Below are 19,987 nucleotides of genomic sequence, written 5' to 3'. Positions count from 1 at the left end.
AGGTTGAAGAATGAAATTTCTGGGTTTGGTCAAAGGAATAATGAGAGCTTTTGTGAAGCTTGGGAGAGGTTTAAAGGATTCCAAACTCAGTGTCCTCACCATGGCTTCAGCAATGAGTCCCTTCTAAGCACTTTGTATAGAGGAGTGCTTCCCAAGATAAGAATGCTTCTTGATACAACTTCAAATGGCAACTTCCTAAACAAGAATGTGGAAGAAGGATGGGAATCGGTTGAGAACCTTGCTCAGTCAGATGGTAATTATAATGAAGATTATGATAGAACCATGAGGATCCCCTCCACTGATCAGGAGGACAAATACAAGCAGGATTTAAAGATGGTCAATGAGAAGCTTGACAAGATTCTCCTAAGCCAGTCAAAAACCATTCACTTCATTGGTGAAGAAGAAGCTCCAGTCCAAGAAGTAGATAGGGAGTTTGCTGAGTTGTGTTATATGCAGAACCAAGGAGGAGGATACAAAGGCTACAACCAAGGTGGAGGATTCAAGCAGAACAACCTCTCTTATAGGAGCACCAATGTAGCCAACCCTCAAGACCAAGTCTATCCACCTCCTCAGCCTCAACAACAGCGCAACTATGCACCCAAGCAGCAGCAACAGGTGTTCCAGCCCCAATTGTGTCCCCCACCAGGGTGTCAGACTAACCAAGGCTAGGAACAAGACCTAAGAGCAATGATACAACAGCTGTTGATTGGGCAAACCAAAGGGAAAATTGAGGAAGCCAAACAGTTTGCTGAGCTGAATCAAAGGTTAACATCACAATATAATGATCTCAATATGAAGTTTGAAGGACTTAGCTCAAGAGTGAAGTATATGGAGAGCAATATAACATCTACTTCAGCTCCAAAACCCACCCAACTACCTGGAAAAGCAGTTCAAAACCCAAGGGAGTTTACTGCCAAAGCCATTCATCTCTTTGAAGAGGAAGTCACTGGGGCCAGTGAAGTTCAAGTTGGGTTGGATTGGTCATTTCTTGAAGCTCAGAGTGAAGTTTGTGCAAAGCAGACTGACTCCGGTATTGCACTCGACCAGGTGCTCGAGCATGCACTCGACCGTGTGAGTGTTCGAGTGGTCGATCGAGCTGAAGAGTCAGAAGCTGTCAAGCCTTCTAAGTACATCCCTCCTGCTTACAAACCGCCTCTACCATTCCCAGAACGTTTCAAGGCACAAAAGCTTAAGGAATTAAGGGAAATCATTGAGAAAAAACAAATGTTGACTTTGCAACAAAAGGAAGAGAAGGCTTTGAAGGAAGTGGTTGTGGTTGAGAAACAAGAAGAAGTGATGACCATACAAGAGATCATCATTGCTTACCAAGAAGAAGAGAGAGGACCTGCCTTGGAACAGTATGATCCATATCATCTCTATAAGGATTTTTTGCTTGATTTATCAAAGAAGAAGGCTCAAGCTCAAGATGAGAAAGATCTTGAAGACCTTGGAGGAGTAATCATCCCAATTAAGCTTAAGGATCCAGGTCCACTCTATCTGCCTTGCACACTCAGTTATCTTCACTACAACCAGTGCTTATGTGACTTGGGAGCATCTATCAGTGTGATGCCCTATTCTATAGCACAAAAGCTTGGGCACACTGACTTCAAGTCCACCAACCTTCATATATGCCTAGCTGATGGTTCAAACAGAGATGTGGTTGACAAATTGTAGAATATCCCAGTCAAGATAGGAAGAGCAAGGGTTCATACAGATTTTGTGGTATTGGAGATGGACAAGGAACCTGAAAATCCTATCATCCTTGGGAGGCCATTCTTAGCCACAGTTGGAGCTGTTATTGATGTTAAGGAAGGTCTTGTGACCTTGAACATTTATGAGGGTATAGCTATGAAGTTTAACATCCATAACCCAACCAACCTTCCTACCATTGATGATCAACCTTTTACTATCAAGGACAAAGGTGGTCATGAAGGTTTAAGTGAAGTGGCAACTCCCAAGGACAATCTCCCTCTTCAAGAAGATTCTGTGGAAAAGCTTAAGAGGTCAGTTCAAGAGTTGACTGGTATGGTTAAGGATCTCCAAGTCAAGCTAAACAAGAGGTCTTTGAGGAAAGCAAGACCAAGACTCAAAATCAAGAAGAAATATGGTTTGTGTGTTAAGGGTGAGGTGATCAAGGATCAGACTCACAAAGATCAAGAAGTGTCAGGGAGGATTTCATCACCTCCTTGGTATCTAAACAAAGCCTAAGAAAGCATCCAAAGTCAAGCTTAGTGACTCTAAACAAGCTCACTAGGGAAGAAGTCCCTAAGGTATCCTTTGTAAATATGCTTTATTTTCTTAGTAGTTTTAATGTGTTTTGTTTTATGTTTGTGTTGGGCAGGCCTTTCAATGAAAGTGTAGATGGGTATGGAGAGATTTGGACTTGGAGAAGGAGATTCGCAAGCCCACTCGACCAACCCAAGAGAGGTACTCGACCGAGTTGGCCAAGAACTAAGGCCCACTCGATTCTCATTTCTCTAGAATGATCGAGTGGAGGGAAGAACAAGAAGAAAAATTATGAAATTTCAAACTTTGGTCAAGGAGCTCGACCACGTGCTGGTCGAGTGTGGGGTCGAGTGGCAGCAAAAAGCAGGTCAAAGATTCTCATTTCAAATTTGAATGGTATGGACGCTCCACCCTTGTCTCCTTGCCCCCTTAGCTTCTTTAAATAAAGCATTACACGATCCAATGTCTCTCACACTCTCTCACTTGCTCAAAACAACTAAAATCACGTTTTAAAATCTCTCTCAAAGTTCATCTTTTGCTCAAGCTCAGCTCTTTTAAGTTTTTGGGTCACTAACCTATTAAACTTAAGCTTTGAGTCTATTCCCTTCAGTTCTATTCGAAAATGTCTTCAAGGATTACAAGGAAGTCTCAACAAGCGGCTGCAAGCTCCATGGAACGTTTTGATGATCGCCTAAAATCAAGAGGAGAAGCTGGAAGAGCCACTCGACGCCCCACTAGAGCATGCACTCGATCGTGTGGTGGTCCGAGTGGTCGATCGAGCCAGATGCCGCGTTCAAGAAATCAGTCAGTTGAGGAAGATCCTGAGAGAACTGAAAGTGAAGAAGAAAGGGAGCCAACTCTTAGTGATTTCATGAGGAGAAACAAGGCCAAAGGGAAGAGGCCAGCAGTTGAGATTGAACAAGAGGAGGTTGAGATTGAGAGTGAAGAAGAAGGAGAAGAAGAAGAGGGAGAGGATGATGGAGAAGCAGAATCTTGTGGATTGACAAAGAGGCAACTTTATGAGCCTTCATGAGAATGGAGTTCCTGGGAACTAGGTATCCACACAAGGAAACCATGGAGAAGCTAGCCATTGATAAAGATGTGGAGTACCTTTTTGAGAAGAGCAACCTAACCAAGTTGATGGGGCTTTGCATGGCAGGGTATAAAGAAGAAAGTTGTGAGTTTCTAGCCACAGTCAAGCTGCACACATATGCAAGGAAGGATGATGAGTTTGGAGCTGGTCATATTGCTTTCACAATCAAAGGGAAGAACTATGAGCTTTCTTTGAAGAAGATAGCAAATGTGTTTGGTTTTGAAGTTGGTAGTAATAGGAGCTTGATGATACCAAGAGAGGAGCTCTATGCCATTTGGGAAACCATTGGAGACAACATCACCTATTCATCCTCCAAGACCAAGAGTTCAAAGATAAGAAGCCCAGTCCTAAGGTACTTCCACAAGGCCTTAGCAAATACATTCTTTGCTAGGAAGGAGACTGGAAATCTCAATGAGGGTGAGCTCAAGGTAATTGACATGGCTCTCAATGGAATCATCCTTGAGGCAAGAAATGGAACCATCATTCTTGGGACCACTGTGGAGACTGACCTTGCAATGGTGCTCATTGACCACATGATATATTTGAGAAGTTGGGTAGGCAAGTTACAAAACAAAGGGTCAAGAGGAGCCTTAGCCATTGGAGGCATCATCACTCCAATACTATAAGCTGCCAAGGTCCCACTTAGAGGAGAGAAGGTTTTGCCAAGATGGATTGACTCAAGCTACCTCACCTCCACTCTCATATTGGCCAAGGAAATGCATCAAGGATATCACATCTTCAACTTTGAGCTTCCAACAGTTGGGAAAAAATAGTTGATCTTACCTAACCAAGAGCTCACCACCATTCAAGAAGGAGCAAACATTGACTTTTGGCCAGCTGATGAGTTCTTGTTTGATGGGATAGTTCAACCTAGAGTTGATGAAGCTGGAGATGTGCAAATGGCTGATGGGGAGGAGCAATTTTACTTTGAAGACTATGAGCCCAACCCAAGGGATAGTAGAGGAGTGAGAGAGACTAGCAAGAGGTTAACTCTCCTACAAAAGTGGAGCAAGTGGCATGGGAAGAGGTTTGATAAGCTTAAGAAGAAGGTGACCAATATGGCTAAGTCCATCAAGGGCCTAAAAAAGGAGATTGCGGAGCTGAAGAGTGCAAACTCATCTCCAAGCCATTCAAGCCCTTTGAGGAGGAGTAGCTCAACTAGAGCACTCTCAAGAGTTGCAAACCCTGTGGAACCAGATAGAGCTTCAATGTACGAGCCAAATCGGAGGAAGAGGAGTTCAAGTAGCTGAGAACAACAATTTTCGAGGCACTCGACCGGGTCACTCGAGCACCCACTCGACCGAGCACCCCAGATGCACTCGGCCGAGTTCCAGCCCAAATCACCTTATGGCTTCCCACCTCCAGCTGCTTATCCAGGATATCCTTGTTACCCTCCCATCCCACCCCAGTACTTCATGGATCCAGCACTCTACCAGCAGTTCTACCAGCAGCAAGGTCAGAATTTTGACACTCGCGGTCCAGCTCGACCCCCCCCCCACTCGAGCACGTACTCGACCGAGTCCCAGTCGATTCCCATCGTCGAGCTGCCCCAATCTCCACCTCCAAGTCATCAACAAGACCCCAATTACACGTTTGACAGCATGCAAGAGGATGTTGACAGTTTCTTCTCCAATCTTTGAGGTACCACTATCACCTTCACTTGTAAATACCATTGCATTTGATGTTGTGTTTTGTTTTTGATCTTGAAACCTCTTACAAATTTCTTTCACACAGAGGACTGTGTGATTTAAGTTTGGGGGAGGCTTTGAGATAGCATTTGATGTTGTGTTTTGTTTTCTTATTTCAAATTTTTAGCATCATTATGTTAATACTTGCATAGCATCTAAGGCATAGAAAAACCCTAAAAATTTGAAAATTTTTGCAAAAATCTTTATAAAAAAAAAGAGTGTTCATGTAGTTTGCATTGCATAATAGCATCTTGTTTAGCATGTTTCATGTAGGATTGTATAACATTTGCATTAGGGATCTAGGATGAGTTTTGCCTTGTTAGCTTGTTTAATTCACTAGACTAGGATCAATGCCCAAGTTAATAGTACTTTGATGCTAGTTGAGTGGTTAGAAGCATAAGATTGAACCAAGCCTTGAATTCTTGCATTGCATTTGGTCTAAATTGAAGCATGTTGTGATTTGATGCCATTTCCTACTTATAAGAACTTAATATTGACTGTTAAATATCAATGTGTGCATTGCTTTAAACTCATGGATACCATATACATATTTGGATCATCTTTCTCCTTTTTACCACTCTTGTTGATCCAAGTAGCTGATTGAATCATTAAAATCAGTTTCCAATACCCTTAACCAACCCTTCTTTCAAGCCATGTTTATTCTTAAGTGTGTGAGGCCTTTTTGGGATTGAGCTTGGTAGAAAGTGTTAGGTTTGAACTGACAAGAATAATGCCTTGTGTAGTTCTAGTTTGCATTTTCCAAACTAGATAGGACTAGGTGATTTCATTGTTGGGTTTGGGATTTGGTTGTTTGAAAAAGGAAAGAAAAGAAAAGAGGAAAAGAGAAAGAAAAGGTTAGAGTCTTTAGGAGGAGAATATTTTTAAGTAAAATCAAAGTCTAGTGAATGAATGGGAAGTATGATATTGTTTAAAGATGGTTTCAATCAAAGAAAATAAAGAAAGAAAAAGAAGAGTTTAGCAAAATGCTTTTATGCCTTAAGAATAAGAAAAAAAGAGAACCATAGCAAATAAGTAAGAATCCCCCATTCCACTAGAAAGATCAAATAAGAAACCTCTCCTAAGACTTTAAAATCAAAAGAGAAAAGGGTGAAAGAGAAGAGAAGAAGTTAAAGGGTAGCACTAGGATCAATTGGGTTTAGATTGATAGGATAAACACTTTGGGTGCCTTTGGGTAGACAAGGTTTTGTTTTTGTATGTGTCTAAGTGTTCTTACCTTTAGCATTCTTCTAAAGCTCAATCCATTTTTTATGAGAGAACCTTGATATTGACAAACCCCACTCTAAAGAGAGACCATCATTGTCTCTAAACCTTTTACTGCCAAGCCAAATGAGTTTAAACATTGCATATAATTGATTCATGTTCTTGATTAATGAATGTTAAATGAAATGGTTGATTTGAATGCATCTGGACATCTAAGGCTCAAATCAGTAAAGGTTGTGATATGCTTGTCTAAAATCTTTAAGTACAGCTCATTCAACTTGCATCATAGTACTAGTAACTTGGACATTGATTCTAGATGGTCTATTTGCAAGCTTTAGGAGCTGAGATCCCACTTTCAAACCTTACCTACCTTCTTATGTCTTGTTAATTTGCTTGAGGGCAAGCAAAGACTAAGTTTGGAGGTGTTGATGTTCATATATTTTACCCTGTTTTCCCTTAATATATTCACATCTTTTGCATCTTTTGCTATCCATTTTGACCATTATTGCATAGCTTTAGGACTGTTCTTGCATTAGAGTTTAGTTGCATTGCATTTGCATCTTTTCATGCATAAACAGGTGATTTTGGAGCTTAAGGAGCATGGAAGCAATGCTGAGGAGAAGTGAAACAATCATGAGGAGAAAGCAAGAGAGCTAAGGCTGAAGAACCAAGGTCCGGAGTCCAACTTGACTGCCCACTCGACCAGACACTCGACCGTGTGCTGAGAGGGACTCGACCGAGTGGGAGGAGCACAAGAGGAGCCAACTCGACCGGTCACTCGACCGAGCACCAGGTCGATTTGGTCGAGCCGCCTGGCTATTTTGTCTTTTAGCGTTTTTAGGGCTTCCACTACTTTTTCTATATAAGGGTTTGTACCTGAAGCCACCAAAAGAGTCCAGCCTTTTAGAGAGTCAAAAACCTAGTTTTTACTTTTTTGGGAATTATTCCTTTTGCACTTTTATTTTTAGATCTTGTACCTCCTTGAAGGAGAAAAACAAAGAATTCTTGGATTTTGTTGGTTCCATAACTTTCAAGATATTAAGAATTCGTGTTTGATTCCTTCTTCAATATTGTAGATCTTTGCTTTATCTATCTAATCATGCAAGTTTCATCATTTTCTGGGTTTATGACTTTGATGTTCATCATGTGTTCTTGTGAGTAGTTGCTTAGGATCTTGAGGATGGGTTAGGCTGGGTTGTGTTTGAGGTTTGTTTGATTTAGTCAAGCTTGATTATTGTAGATCTCTTCTAGGCTAGATGTTCTTAATGTTGATCCTATATCTGAGAGGGTAGGATCTGATTTCAAGCCTCTTAGCATCACACCAATGTCTAAGGAGGATAGATAAGGCTAGATCTAGAGACTATCATTAGGCTTGCTAAGAGATTAGAAGTCTTGTTTGATTTTTTGACATATTGCTTAATGCCTGCTTGTGTAGATTCTTTACTTTGTGAGAACAAGTCTAGAGATGCATGAGTTTGATTGTTTCTTGTCATGAGAGTGGATTAAACATGTCTTAGAAATATATGTCTAGAGATTAGCTCAAGTTGTTTGAGATTTGTTGGCCAAGTTAGATGACCTCAATCATAGTCCAGCCCATGAATCCCTCCTCAAGACCTTCCTTGTTTATTGATTTCTTAGCCTAAATCATGTTGTTTGATCGTTGTTTGATTCGTTTTGGTATTGCTCTGTTTTTCTTGTGTTGCTCTGTTTTGCGTATTTGTCCAGCTCGACCATGCACTCGATCAGCACTCAATCGAGTGCTTCCTCGAGTTCCAACCCAGAACTTGTGTTTATGATTTGTGTTTGTCCTGTTTCACCCTAGTTACATTTCTGTTGCATTCATTTATTATCCTGTTCATTACTTACCTTGCATTAGTTCAATACTTGCATTCCCATAGTTTCTATTTCTGTTTGTTATAATCACTCTGTTCCATTTGCATTTAGCTCCTAGTTCTTGTAGTTTTACTTTCTGCACTTTACATTTCATAATAGGATTGTTAGTGACAAACATCCTTTACATCTGGTTTGACTTAGACTCATATGCACATCTTAATTGTTCACAAACACTCAGATCGGATTGACACCTCTTATACTACAATTGCATAAGGGGAATTGAAACACCCTGACATCCATTCATTCATAAGTCATCATTCCATACATCATTCACCACCATTCACAAAAATAGTCAGTTTCATTATGCCAAAACCCAAGCCATCTTTCTTGATGATGATTTTGAGGACTACCTCACTGAGGACAGCGATGTTCAAGATGGAGAGGATATTGATTACTATGGGACCTACGAGCACCAGTAACATACCCGAGCATGAACCCGATCCTTCACCCGAGGAGAGTGATTGAGCTGATGACCGAGCACAGGTTCAACAATCGCAAACCAAAGCACCACTTGAGGCTGAAATCGATGACACACCTGATGGTAGGGATCGGATGATCCATCGGGTAGATGTTCAAATGACAGATCAACCTCAACTGCCTGCAGCTGAAGAAGGGGAATTAGAGGAATGATTCAGAGCTGCTCTGGACATCCAATTAGAGGCGCTTGCAGAGCGTATGTCCAAATGAAATGCCCCGCCTCCTAAACTTTTGCCACCACACGAACTTTGAGAAGAAATCATCAAGGAGACAGCTCAGCTGGAGATTGAGGTGAAGGAAGCTGTCAAGGAGATTCGGAATGCAATTCTGAGGAGTGAAGTGTGTTTAGATCATGAACTGTGAATTGAGGAGAAATTGGAGGATCCCGGTCTTTCACCTTACCATGTTCAATTGGCCTTAGAATTTTCAACAACTGCTTGTGCGATTTGGGCGCCTCGGTCAACATCATGCCACTTTCAGTTGCCAACTAGATGGGTTTTAGCAGTTTTAAACCGAGTAGTCTATATTTGGTTCTAGCTGATAGAACAGTCAGACACCCCATTGGTATTCTGGAAAACCTGGCTCTCAGGATTGGAAGAGTGGAAGTTCCTACTGATTTCATGATCCTTGATATGGACAAGGAACCAGACGATCCACTGATCCTAGGAAGACCATTCTTGGCAACAATAGGAACAGTGGAGAGCACTTCAAAATGGAATTTGGCATCAAGAAGGGAATTAAGAAGCCAACCATTGATGGACAAACTTTTTCCAACTAGACAAAACCAAGAAAAGTCAAGTATCACAAAGAAGTCCATACTACATTTGCTGTGGAACCTGGACAATACCTGAAAAATGCATTTACAGTGGAGAGGATTCCAAAACCTCTCCTTCCTAAAACCCATGCTTGAAGAGCATGAAGAGTCAAGCTCAGTGACTTAAAACAAGCTCACTTGGGAGGAAGTCCCAAAGGTATCTTTTACTTTCTTTTCATTTAATTTTATTTATTTCATTTTGTTTAATTTGGATTTGCAATATTTCTATTTTTTCTATAAGTTTAATAAAATATATATACATATATGTATATATATATATATATACATATATATAAGAGGAAAAAGAGGAAAATGGAAATTTTGGAGAACTCGAGGCACTACCCGAATCTGTACCCGACGCGCCTGATCGTGTTCCCACTCGGGTGGCGAGTGGAGTCCGAATAACACCAAGCCCACTCTTGGTGAAGCCCAAGTAGCCAATCCTCCCTATTTAAGGAGCCTCAACTCCACAACTTCATAATTCCCTAAGTTTTCTCTAAACCCTAAAACTGTTTGTCTTTCTTCTCTTATGCGTTTCGATCACCTTTATTCTCTTTATGCAAGAACCATATTTCTTCTTTTACAAAACAATCTTCTTTATTTGATATGTCCATCAAAACACTGATTCCTTTTTCAAGAATTGCCCGCACTCTTCCTTTGCTCCATTTGTTCTCATACCTAACTTCAACTTCTTGCAGCAATTATAGCTGAAAAAACATTAGAAGCTTTTAGTGCATAATTAAGAATACTTTCCCTAATATTCAAAATACAAGTGAGAAATAAACTCTTACCTCCTTAGGAATCTGAGTCTCAAATGTTTGAGCCAGATGCATTGCGTTTTGTTCAGTGGGAGAATTGTTATTCGGACGGATCCCACCACCACTCTGCAAATACAAATCATTTTTAGGAAGCATTAGTACATGATTAAGAATATTTTCCCTAACATTTAAAGTAAAAGAATGAAACAAACTCTTACTTCTTTAGGAATCTGAGTCTCAGATGTTTGAGCCACATGCATTGTATCTTCGTATAGGTCCTACAACCCAAAATGAAAACGGATCCCATCATATTTTTACATGCATGAATAAATTTTATGGAAGTAGGTTTAGATTAAGTAAGATATATTTTTACCTGATCGTCTGTATTCCTAGCTTTATATACTGCCAAACTCTATTCTATTTTTGATAACCGGTAATTGGTAGCTTTGAACCCATCCGTAACAATGTTGTACAGATTGTCTATCTTCAAGGAACTTTATTCAACAATCATGTAAAGATTATCTAGCTTCTCCATTAGTGACTCTTCAGAAGATGATGACTTTAGTGTCTCCTTGTTATAGAACTGGTAAGAATTGATAGCAATTTCTTCCATCACTGCACCAACATCCAATGCTCTTTTTTCCCAGTCTTCAATTGTCATTTTGTATCCCTTGTTCAGTACTTCTGTTAACATACTCAAATCTTGATTCAGAGTGTCTTACAAGAAGACTGTATCTTCTGCATCATCAGGTATTGATGGTAATATGTGAATAACCTTGAGCTGCACACAAACAATTTCTGTTTAGTTAGACAGTCCTAAATTACTATTAGTCCTTCTTGAAATTAAAGAGAATATTCTTTTAACACAACTTACATGGTTTGATGCTTCAATGTTCTCCACTTGAGCAATTGATGGATTAACTGTATGTGTATATTTTTCACACAGATATGCTGTTGGTCGCTCAATCATACTCAATGTGCTGAAAGATGACTTCAACATAGGAACTGACTCAAGGATCCACAAGTACAATGCCAACGGATATCCATGTAAGTCATATTTATGCTTCGTCAGATTTGATGGGACATTCTTCTTTACGGTTGTGATCAGAAGATTATATGCATTTTCCCCCCACAAATAATTAGCAAAGATATCCAGATTCTGAGCTCTCTTAAGGTTTTTTGCGGGAAGCTTGTTACCTTTGTACCTTTGAAGGAAGACGCATTCAATAAGGATCAGCATCGCAAGAGAGAGCCTTTCATCTGCTGCCTCTGGATCAGTTTCTCGTAGAATATCCAAAAAATCTTCATATGTGTGAGCATCTTCAGTGTTAGCCCAGTTATAAAGATTTTGTCGTTGATCTTCATCACCTCCCCATTCAGTGCATTTCAATCTAGTGACCATATGGAATTCTCTTATTGAGAATCTCATAGGTTGTCCTCCCAAATGCAGCCATAGTTCATTTTTCTTTGATACCTTTAAACTTCTGCTCAAAAAACAGTGTACCATCTTTCCTGATATCATCAGTCCTCTGTTTATAACCTTCAAAATAGGTCCTAGGAAAGAATTTTTGATCCTCTCATACTCTGCAACTGAGAGGATGCTTTTCACTTTTGTTATGCCATTGTAGTTTTGAAACTGGTTTATCTTCACGTCTGATCTCGGTTCCTCTCCTATGTTGAAACAAAGCTCAGGAAGCTTGATATCTGTAGGGAAAGAATCACCCATGACCTGCATAGAACACATAACATGTCAAGAAAGCCATCATAAATTACATAGAGCCTTTCCTAAATTTAAACAAATAAGCAAATCAAGTCAAAGACTGAAAATTAAAAACAATCCAACTCTAGTGTCCCCATTGTTTCACGAACAGAACAAAACCCAACTAACTAAATTCACACACACAATCCTATTAATTTACACGAAATCAAAAACATAATCACACACAAAATTACATACAAAATCAGGAAAGCCATCATAAATTATATTGACCCTTCCCTAAATTTTGAAATATTGTAAAAATTCATAGTAGCTTGTCAAATTTACATTAAATCAAGTCAGCAAATGAAGTTTAATGTATAAAACGACACTAAACTGAAATATAAGCATGTCCAAATTTAGGAGGTATACTAATCAAAGAGTGACAACTAAATAAAACTCAACTCTATTATCCTCATTGTTTCATGAACAGAACGAAACCCAATTGGTTTAGGTTTTTGTGGATTTAACCCAAGTAGCCAACCCTCCCTATTTAAGGATCCTCAACTCCACAACTTCATAATTCCCTAAGTTTTCTCTAAACCCTAAAACTGTTTGTCTTTCTTCTCTTATGCGTTTCGATCACCTTCATTCTCTTTATGCAAGAACCGTAGTTCTTCTTTTACAAAAAAATCTTCTTTATTTGATATGTCCATCAAAACACTGATTCCTTTTTCAAGAATTGCTCGCACTCTTCCTTTGCTCCATTTGTTCTCATACCTAACTTCAACTTCTTGCAGCAATTATAGCTGAAAAAAACATTAGAAGCTTTTAGTACATTAACTAAGAATACTTTCCCTAACATTCAAAATACAAGTAGAAAATCAATTCTTACCTCCTTAGAAATCTGAGTCTCAAAAGTCTGAGCCACATGCACTGTATTTTGTTCAGTGGGAGACCTGTTAGATGGACGGATCCCATCACCACACTGCAAAGATAAATCGTGTTTAGGAAGATTTAGTGCATAATTAAGAATACTTTCCCTAATATTCGAAATACAAGTAATAAATAAACTCTTACCTCCTTAGGAATCTGAGTCTCAAATGTTTGAGCCACATGCATTGCGTTTTGTTCAGTGGGAGAATTGTTATTCGGACGGATCCCACCACCACTCTGCAAATACAAATCATTTTTAGGAAGCATTAGTACATGATTAAGAATATTTTCCCTAACATTTAAAGTAAAAGAATGAAACAAACTCTTACTTATTTAGGAATCTGAGTCTCAGATGTTTGAGCCACATGCATTGTATCTTTGTATAGGTCCTACAACCCAAAATGAAAACGGATCCCATCATATTTTTACATGCATGAATAAATTTTATGGAAGTAGATTGAGATTAAGTAAGATATATTTTTACCTGATCGTTTGTATTCCTAGCTTTATATACTGCCAAACTCTATTCTATTTTTGATAACCGGTAATTGGTAGCTTTGAACCCATCCGTAACAATGTTGTACAGATTGTCTATCTTCAAGGAACTTGATTCAACAATCATGTAAAGATTATCTAACTTCTCCATTAGTGACTCTTCAGAAGATGATGGCGTTAGTGTCTCCTTGTTACAGAACTGGTAAGAATTGATAGCAATTTCTTCCATCACTGCACCAACATCCAATGCTCTTTTTTCCCAGTCTTCAATTGTCATTTTGTATCCCTTGTTCAGTACTTCTGTTAGCATACTCAAATCTTGATTCAGAGTGTCTTCCAAGAAGACTGTATCTTCTACATCATCAGGTATTGATGGTAATATGTGAATAACCTTGAGCTGCACACAAACAATTTCTTTAGTTAGACAGTCCTAAATTACTATTAGTCCTTCTTGAAATCAAAGAGAATATTCTTTTAACACAACTTACATGGTTTGATGCTTCAATGTTCTCCACTTGAACAATTGATGGATTAACTGTATGTGTGTATTTTTCACACAGATATGTTGTTGGTCGCTCAATCATACTCAAGGTGCTGAAAGATGACTTCAACATAGGAACTGACTCAAGGATCCACAAGTGCAATGCCAACGGATATCCATGTAAGTCATATTTATGCTTCGTCAGATTTGATTGGACATTCTTCTTTATCGTTGTGATCAGAAGATTATATGCATCTTTCCCCCACAAATAATTAGCAAAGATATCCAGATTCTGAGCTCTCTTAAGGTTTTTTGCGGGAAGCTTGTTACCTTTGTACCTTTGAACGAAGATGCATTCAATAAGGATCAGCATCACAAGAGAGAGTCTTTCATCTGCTGCCTCTGGATCAGTTTCTCTTAGAATAGCCAAAAAATCTTCATATGTGTGAGCATCTTCAGTGTTAGCCCAGTTATAAAGATTTTTTCGTTGATCTTCATCACCTCCCCATTCAGTGCATTTCAATCTAGTGACCATATGGAATTCTCTTATTGAGAATCTCATAGGTTGTCCTCCCAAATGCAGCCATAATTCATTTTTCTTTGATACCTTTAAACTTCTGCTCGGAAAACAGTGTACCATCTTCCCTGATATCATCAGTCCTCTGTTTATTACCTTCAATTATGTCCTAGGAAAGAATTTTTGATCCTCTCATACTCTGCAACTGAGAGGATGCTTTCCACTTTTGTTATGCCATTGTAGTTTGGAAACTGGTTTATCTTCACGTCTGATCTCGGTTCTTCTCCTATGTTGAAACAAAGCTCAGGAAGCTTGATATCTGTAGGGAAAGAATCACCCATGACCTGCATAGAACACATAACATGTCAAGAAAGCCATCATAAATTACATAGAGCCTTTCCTAAATTTAAACAAATAAGCAAATCAAGTCAAAGACTGAAAATTAAAAACAATCCAACTCTAGTGTCCCCATTGTTTCACGAACAGAACAAAACCCAACTAAATAAAATCACACACACAATCCTATTAATTTACACGAAATCAAAAACATAATCACACACAAAATTACATACAAAATCAGGAAAGCCATCATAAATTATATTGATCCTTCCCTAAATTTTGAAATATTGTAAAAATTCATAGTAGCTACTCAAATTTACATTAAATCAAGTCAGCAAATGAAGTTTAATGTATAAAAAGACACTCAACTGAAATATAAGCAAGTCCAAATTTAGGAGGTATACTAATCAAAGAGTGACAACTAAATAAAACTCAACTCTATTATCCTCATTGTTTCACGAACAGAACGAAACCCAATTGGTTTAGGTTTTTGTGGATTTAAGGAATTTAAAATCAAACACACAATCCTATCAATTTATAGAAATCACACACATAATCACTCACAAAATAACACAATTTCTACAATAGAAGGAGAATAGTATAAATTTACTTAATTTTTAGAAGAATCCACAAGAATCTATTTAATTTCTTATGCAATTGATATAGGTTTTAAGAAAATTCAAAATTAAAGACACATAAACACAGCGAAAAAGAACCGCAAAATGAAATATATTGAGATAATGGTGGCTACCTTTTATTTCTAACCACGACGAGACGAAGCGTGTCTAGTTGCTTGTATCATATCTGTTGGCGAAATTGAGAAGATGGGTAGACAGCCGGGACGATGCGAGACAACAATATGCCAACAACGACAAAAACCGGTAAAACGGCGATCATATGCTAACTACCACCATATCAGATTTCTTGGGATGAGGTGAGGGAAGAAGAGGTGATTACGAAAAGGTGAAGGTGGTGTGAAAAATGTTTGGGATTTGAGAAAAAAAAATTTTATATTGGAAACACTTGTTGGGCTCTAATTTTTGTTGCCCCAAAACTTGCAAGATTCGATTTGATTGACCAGATTCCAATTTCTCTGTTTCTCTGTCGCCAGAAAAAAATTCCAATATCTTTGTTTCTTAATCCTTTTTATTATATTTAAATATAAATTTTATACTATTTTGTCATATTAAAAAGAGTATGCTAAATTTGGAAAAGAAACTAAAAATGATGTTATTATTATCAATTATCCTTTTTAAAAAGAAGTATTTCAAAAAGCTTTTTTAACAATTTCTTTATTTATTTTAAATAAGTTGAAATAAAATACGATTTTCTCAATAATTTTTTTTGGGTAACCAATAAACTTACCACTTTGTAACAAATGTTATACTTTTGCTAATTTGTTACAAAATAATTAAGTTTGAAAGATTGTATCAAATTGGCCCATAAACCCAAAAAGAAATAGAAAAAATTGGGACTATTTCACCCTTTTTCCAACAGTAATCGGAATTGAAAACATATAAATCCTTCTCTCGATTCTGATTCTCAAATATTCAGAATTCTAGGGTTTCTCTACTAAATCTCTCAATTCCCGATCAAAGAAAGAGAAAGAGAGAGACAGGAGAGATCAATGGCTTCCCTCGACTCCGACGTTCCTATGATCCCCGCTGGCGAAGCATCCAGCAGCACCGTTCCTTCAAAGAAATCAAAACGCTTTGAAATTAAGAAGTGGAGCGCCGTCTCTCTTTGGGCTTGGGGTATATCAATCAACAAAACCCTAATTCTTCTCATCGCTTTTCTACTTTCGTTTTTTTTTATTCGCTCTTTGTTTGATTTTCGCAGATATCGTTGTTGATAACTGCGCTATCTGTAGGAATCACATCATGGATCTCTGTAAGCTTTTCAGATTTATAGATTACTTTGGGGGTTTTGTGAATCATCTTGATGCTTAAGTGGTTTTTGTTGTGGGTTTTAGGTATTGAATGTCAAGCTAATCAGGCTAGTGCTACCAGCGAAGAATGTACTGTTGCTTGGGGTAAGTTTCAGTTATTGTATAGTTATATTCTGACTTTGTTTCAATCAAGATTTTTTTGGTTGTAGTTTTGCATCTAGTGAAACCAAAGTTATATCCAACTCTGTATCTTTGTGTTGAGTCTGGATGTAAGTAGTTGTATACTTGAATAGGTTTGTTGATAACAGTGACTAGTAGTCTAGAAGAGAGGCAAAAAAAATTTTCTGGCTAGACTTAGGTTAGCTTGTTTGCTTCTTTAGTTTTTCATATATGCTTGTTCTCTCATTCTCTGTTTTGTTTAATCTGATTGTTGAATGTTTTGAATTAATAGTTGTTTCACTATCCTATGGAATACATGTGTTCCTTACCTTTTGTTTTTATAATGTTATTGTATGATATGTAGTTACTTAAAAACTAAGGAACTCTATGCTGTTGTTGTTGCCTCCCTCATGAGTTGGTGCTTATAAGATACTAGTACTGCTCTCTTTTTTTGGTCTTGCTTTGTGGGTGATTGTGAGATTGTTTGGTTGTGCAAAATTAGTTCTTATTTTAGGCCTGCAAAGGAAAGATTTAGCCGACAAGAACATTTTTGAATGCTCTGGGTTCATAGCCGTATATATTTCTCCATTGCATGCCTGAAACTGAGACTAATAGTTTGTTTATCACATCTTTATAGTAGAACTAGCTTTTTTAATGTTTAGTATCATGGATTGGTAAACAAACTTGCCATTTTTTTACTTGTAGGGGTTTGCAACCATGCCTTTCACTTCCACTGTATCAGCAGATGGCTCAAGACCCGTCAAGTGTGTCCACTGGGTATGTTTTTCTTTTTTCTAATCTACAAGCTCTTCTTACTCGTCGGGTTTCCCTTCTCATTGTTTTGTTTTTTCTTTTTGCTCGGTTTTTTTAACAGATAATAGCGAGTGGGAGTTCCAGAAATATGGTCATTAAACCTACAGCTCGCGTCATTGGGTTTCTTTAGTTACCGCATATAATTCTAAGACTTGCAGTTCTCTTAAATTTCTTCTGAATCTGTTGGTATGTCTTTGACGCAAATTAAACAAATGTGTGCTTAATGAAACCTTTGTTGTTATAAGACCATCACCAACCCAAAATAAGTTTCAATTATTAAATGCATTAACCTCATTCTTCTTGGCGACAGACACTTTTGTGATACTCTTCTAATGCTACATGCAAATCTAGATTGACTAAGCTTATCAACTTTGACAGTCTATTTACAAGTTTAGCAAAAAAAAAAAAAAAACTTTGAAAGTTATATAGAAATGGTTAAACTTTTGGTTGTATGGAAATCTTAGCTAGTAGAGTAGTTCTTTTGAAAATAGAAATTAGTTTTTAACAAGTTAGCAAGTGCGCATATAGGTAGATTTCTTGAGGAGGTAAAAACATTTGATATTGAAACAATTTCGTTGTTATTGGGCCAGTGAGTTGGGCTTAGGACCAAATGCTTTTTCGTTTTTTGGCCAAACTCAAATCTATAAATTGATGTTTTTGTAGCCACGAAGGTTGGAGATTTATTGTATACTATACAATCTTTATATATAAAAGAGAAGTACCAATTCGAAAATTGCACAAAATTTCCGAGAATGCCCTTCAATTAAGCATAAAGAAGAGGGTTTATTAAAATTGGAAGGGATAATTTGGTAAAAATATAGGAGGAAATTGATTACCCGATCCGGAAGAGATAGGATCCGCGTGTTTATCCGTTTGCCCGGTGAGGATCCACGACTTTTACCTAAAAACCGACCGATACAGTGGATATTTTTGATCCATTTTGAGGCTTTGTAAGCCCAGTAATTTGCATCCTTCTAGTTTCATTCTTGTATCATTGCATTCACCCTTGTTTAATCATGTTGCATTTACTGTCCTGCATTAGTATAGTTCTTGCTCTTGTTAGGATCACTTCTGTTTTATTTACACTGTTCACTTTGCATTTAGTTTCTTATCCTAGTAGTTTTACATTCTGCATTTCATCATTATCACTAGGTTGTTAGTACAAAACCATTTTCATATTTGGCTTAACTTAGATAAGTGTTCATATCATGATTTCTTGCATCTTAGTCATTATGGATTGACATCTCTTATATTACAACAACATAAGAGTAATTGAAACCTCTTACACTCCATTTGATCATTCATCATCATCCATACTTATGTCTTTGTCTGCAAGTTTGCATACATTCATTGCATAAGTGTCATCCTCACATTCATTCCACACACAAAATAAAAAGTTTCAATTTGGCGCCGTTGCCATTTGAGTAATTGTTTGTAACATTCAGGATTTACTCAAGTTTAAGATTAAGTTCTATTGTTCACTTTATCACTACTGATTAGCTTCTTCATCTGCTTGGTTGTTTTGAGTCTCAGGTACCAATTCGACCTAGTACTCGATCGTCTGCACGATCGAGTGAATGATCGAGCCACCAACCCAGACTCAGTCGATCTTCAATTCGAGCTTGTGATCGACCGTGTGTCAGTTCGAGCTAGTGATCGAGTCAGTTGATGCAAACTATATCCAAGGGAAACCAGAATCTCTAGAGATACCTTGATCATATCAACCGCCTACCAAGAGACTTGAGGCAACATAAAACCAGAATCCTTCAGGAACAGGAACAACAGTTGCTGATGGATCCACCAATGCAAAGAGCAAGACAGATTGTACAGGAGATGCCCCAAATACTCATACACAAAGAACTGGCATAGTACCTCCTGCAATTGCCAACAATAATTTTGAAATCAAAAGTGGGCTAATCACTATGATCTAGTCCAACAAATTCCATGGTCTGCCAATGCAAGATCCTTTAGATCACCTTGATGAATTTGACAGGCTTTGTGGCCTCACAAAGATCAATGGTGTGAGTGAAGACAGCTTCAAGCTCAAATTGTTCCCATTTTCACTAGGGGACAAGGCTCACTTATGGGAGAAAACACTACCAACATGAGCCATAACCACATGGGATGGATGCAAGAAAGCATTCTTGGCCAAATTCTTCTCTAATGCAAGAACAGCTAGATTGAGGAATGAGATTTCAGGCTTTGCACAGAAGAACAATGAGAGATTTTGTGAAGCTTGAGAAAGGTTCAAGGGTTATCAAACTCAGTGTCCACACCATGGGTTTAGTAATGAGTCACTCCCTAGCACACTATACAGAGGAGCTCTACCAAAGATCAGAATGTTGCTGGACACTGCATCAAATGGAAACTTCCTCAACAAGCATGTAGATGAAGGCTGGGAGCTAGTGGAGAACTTAGTCCAGTCTGATGGGAACTACAATGAGGACTATGATAGGACAGTAAGGTTTGTTGATTCTGCACCAGATGAGAAGT

General features: G+C 38.1%; 2 protein-coding genes and 2 non-coding genes across 4 annotated transcripts; 1 reads left to right on the top strand and 3 right to left on the bottom strand.

The window, feature by feature from the left end:
• On the bottom strand, positions 1 to 107 carry LOC147945738 (small nucleolar RNA R71). Its single transcript, XR_015597840.1, has one exon. It is a non-coding gene; the product is annotated as a small nucleolar RNA R71 (small nucleolar RNA).
• A 13,179-nt stretch (positions 108 to 13,286) lies between these two features.
• LOC147945737 (uncharacterized) lies at positions 13,287 to 14,639 on the bottom strand. The gene is made up of 2 exons (XM_087509612.1): positions 13,786 to 14,639; positions 13,287 to 13,694 (listed from the first exon to the last, which is right to left on the bottom strand). The coding sequence occupies exons 1-2, from the start codon at positions 14,431 to 14,433 to the stop codon at positions 13,326 to 13,328; spliced, it is 1,017 nt and encodes a 338-aa protein (XP_087365738.1). The 5' UTR covers positions 14,434 to 14,639; the 3' UTR covers positions 13,287 to 13,325.
• Positions 14,640 to 15,980: 1,341 nt separating this feature from the next.
• Positions 15,981 to 17,788, top strand: LOC104780213 (RING-box protein 1a). Its single transcript, XM_010504715.3, has 5 exons — positions 15,981 to 16,388; positions 16,474 to 16,524; positions 16,607 to 16,666; positions 17,387 to 17,458; positions 17,556 to 17,788. Exons 1-5 carry the CDS (start codon positions 16,262 to 16,264, stop codon positions 17,591 to 17,593), a joined length of 348 nt encoding a protein of 115 aa, XP_010503017.1. The 5' UTR covers positions 15,981 to 16,261; the 3' UTR covers positions 17,594 to 17,788.
• Positions 17,789 to 19,671: 1,883 nt separating this feature from the next.
• Positions 19,672 to 19,778, bottom strand: LOC147945736 (small nucleolar RNA R71). The gene has a single exon (XR_015597855.1). It is a non-coding gene; the product is annotated as a small nucleolar RNA R71 (small nucleolar RNA).
• Positions 19,779 to 19,987: the final 209 nt, after the last annotated feature.

The sequence above is a fragment of the Camelina sativa genome, chromosome 4, assembly GCF_030686135.1.
Source record: "Camelina sativa cultivar CO46 ecotype springtype chromosome 4, ASM3068613v1".
NCBI lineage: Eukaryota > Viridiplantae > Streptophyta > Magnoliopsida > Brassicales > Brassicaceae > Camelina > Camelina sativa.
This window is presented reverse-complemented; position numbering and strand designations above follow the sequence as displayed.

Excerpts from the sequence above, each read along its gene's own strand:
- LOC104780213 (XM_010504715.3), top strand. The coding sequence starts at position 16,262 with ATGGCTTCCCTCGACTCCGACGTTCCTATGATCCCCGCTGGCGAAGCA. Across the intron at positions 16,389-16,473 it reads CGTCTCTCTTTGGGCTTGGG|ATATCGTTGTTGATAACTGC; the intron begins GTATATCAATCA and ends TGATTTTCGCAG. Across the intron at positions 16,525-16,606 it reads GAATCACATCATGGATCTCT|GTATTGAATGTCAAGCTAAT; the intron begins GTAAGCTTTTCA and ends TGTGGGTTTTAG.
- LOC147945737 (XM_087509612.1), bottom strand. The coding sequence starts at position 14,433 with ATGATATCAGGGAAGATGGTACACTGTTTTCCGAGCAGAAGTTTAAAG. Across the intron at positions 13,695-13,785 it reads ACATTGAAGCATCAAACCAT|CTCAAGGTTATTCACATATT; the intron begins GTAAGTTGTGTT and ends GTTTGTGTGCAG.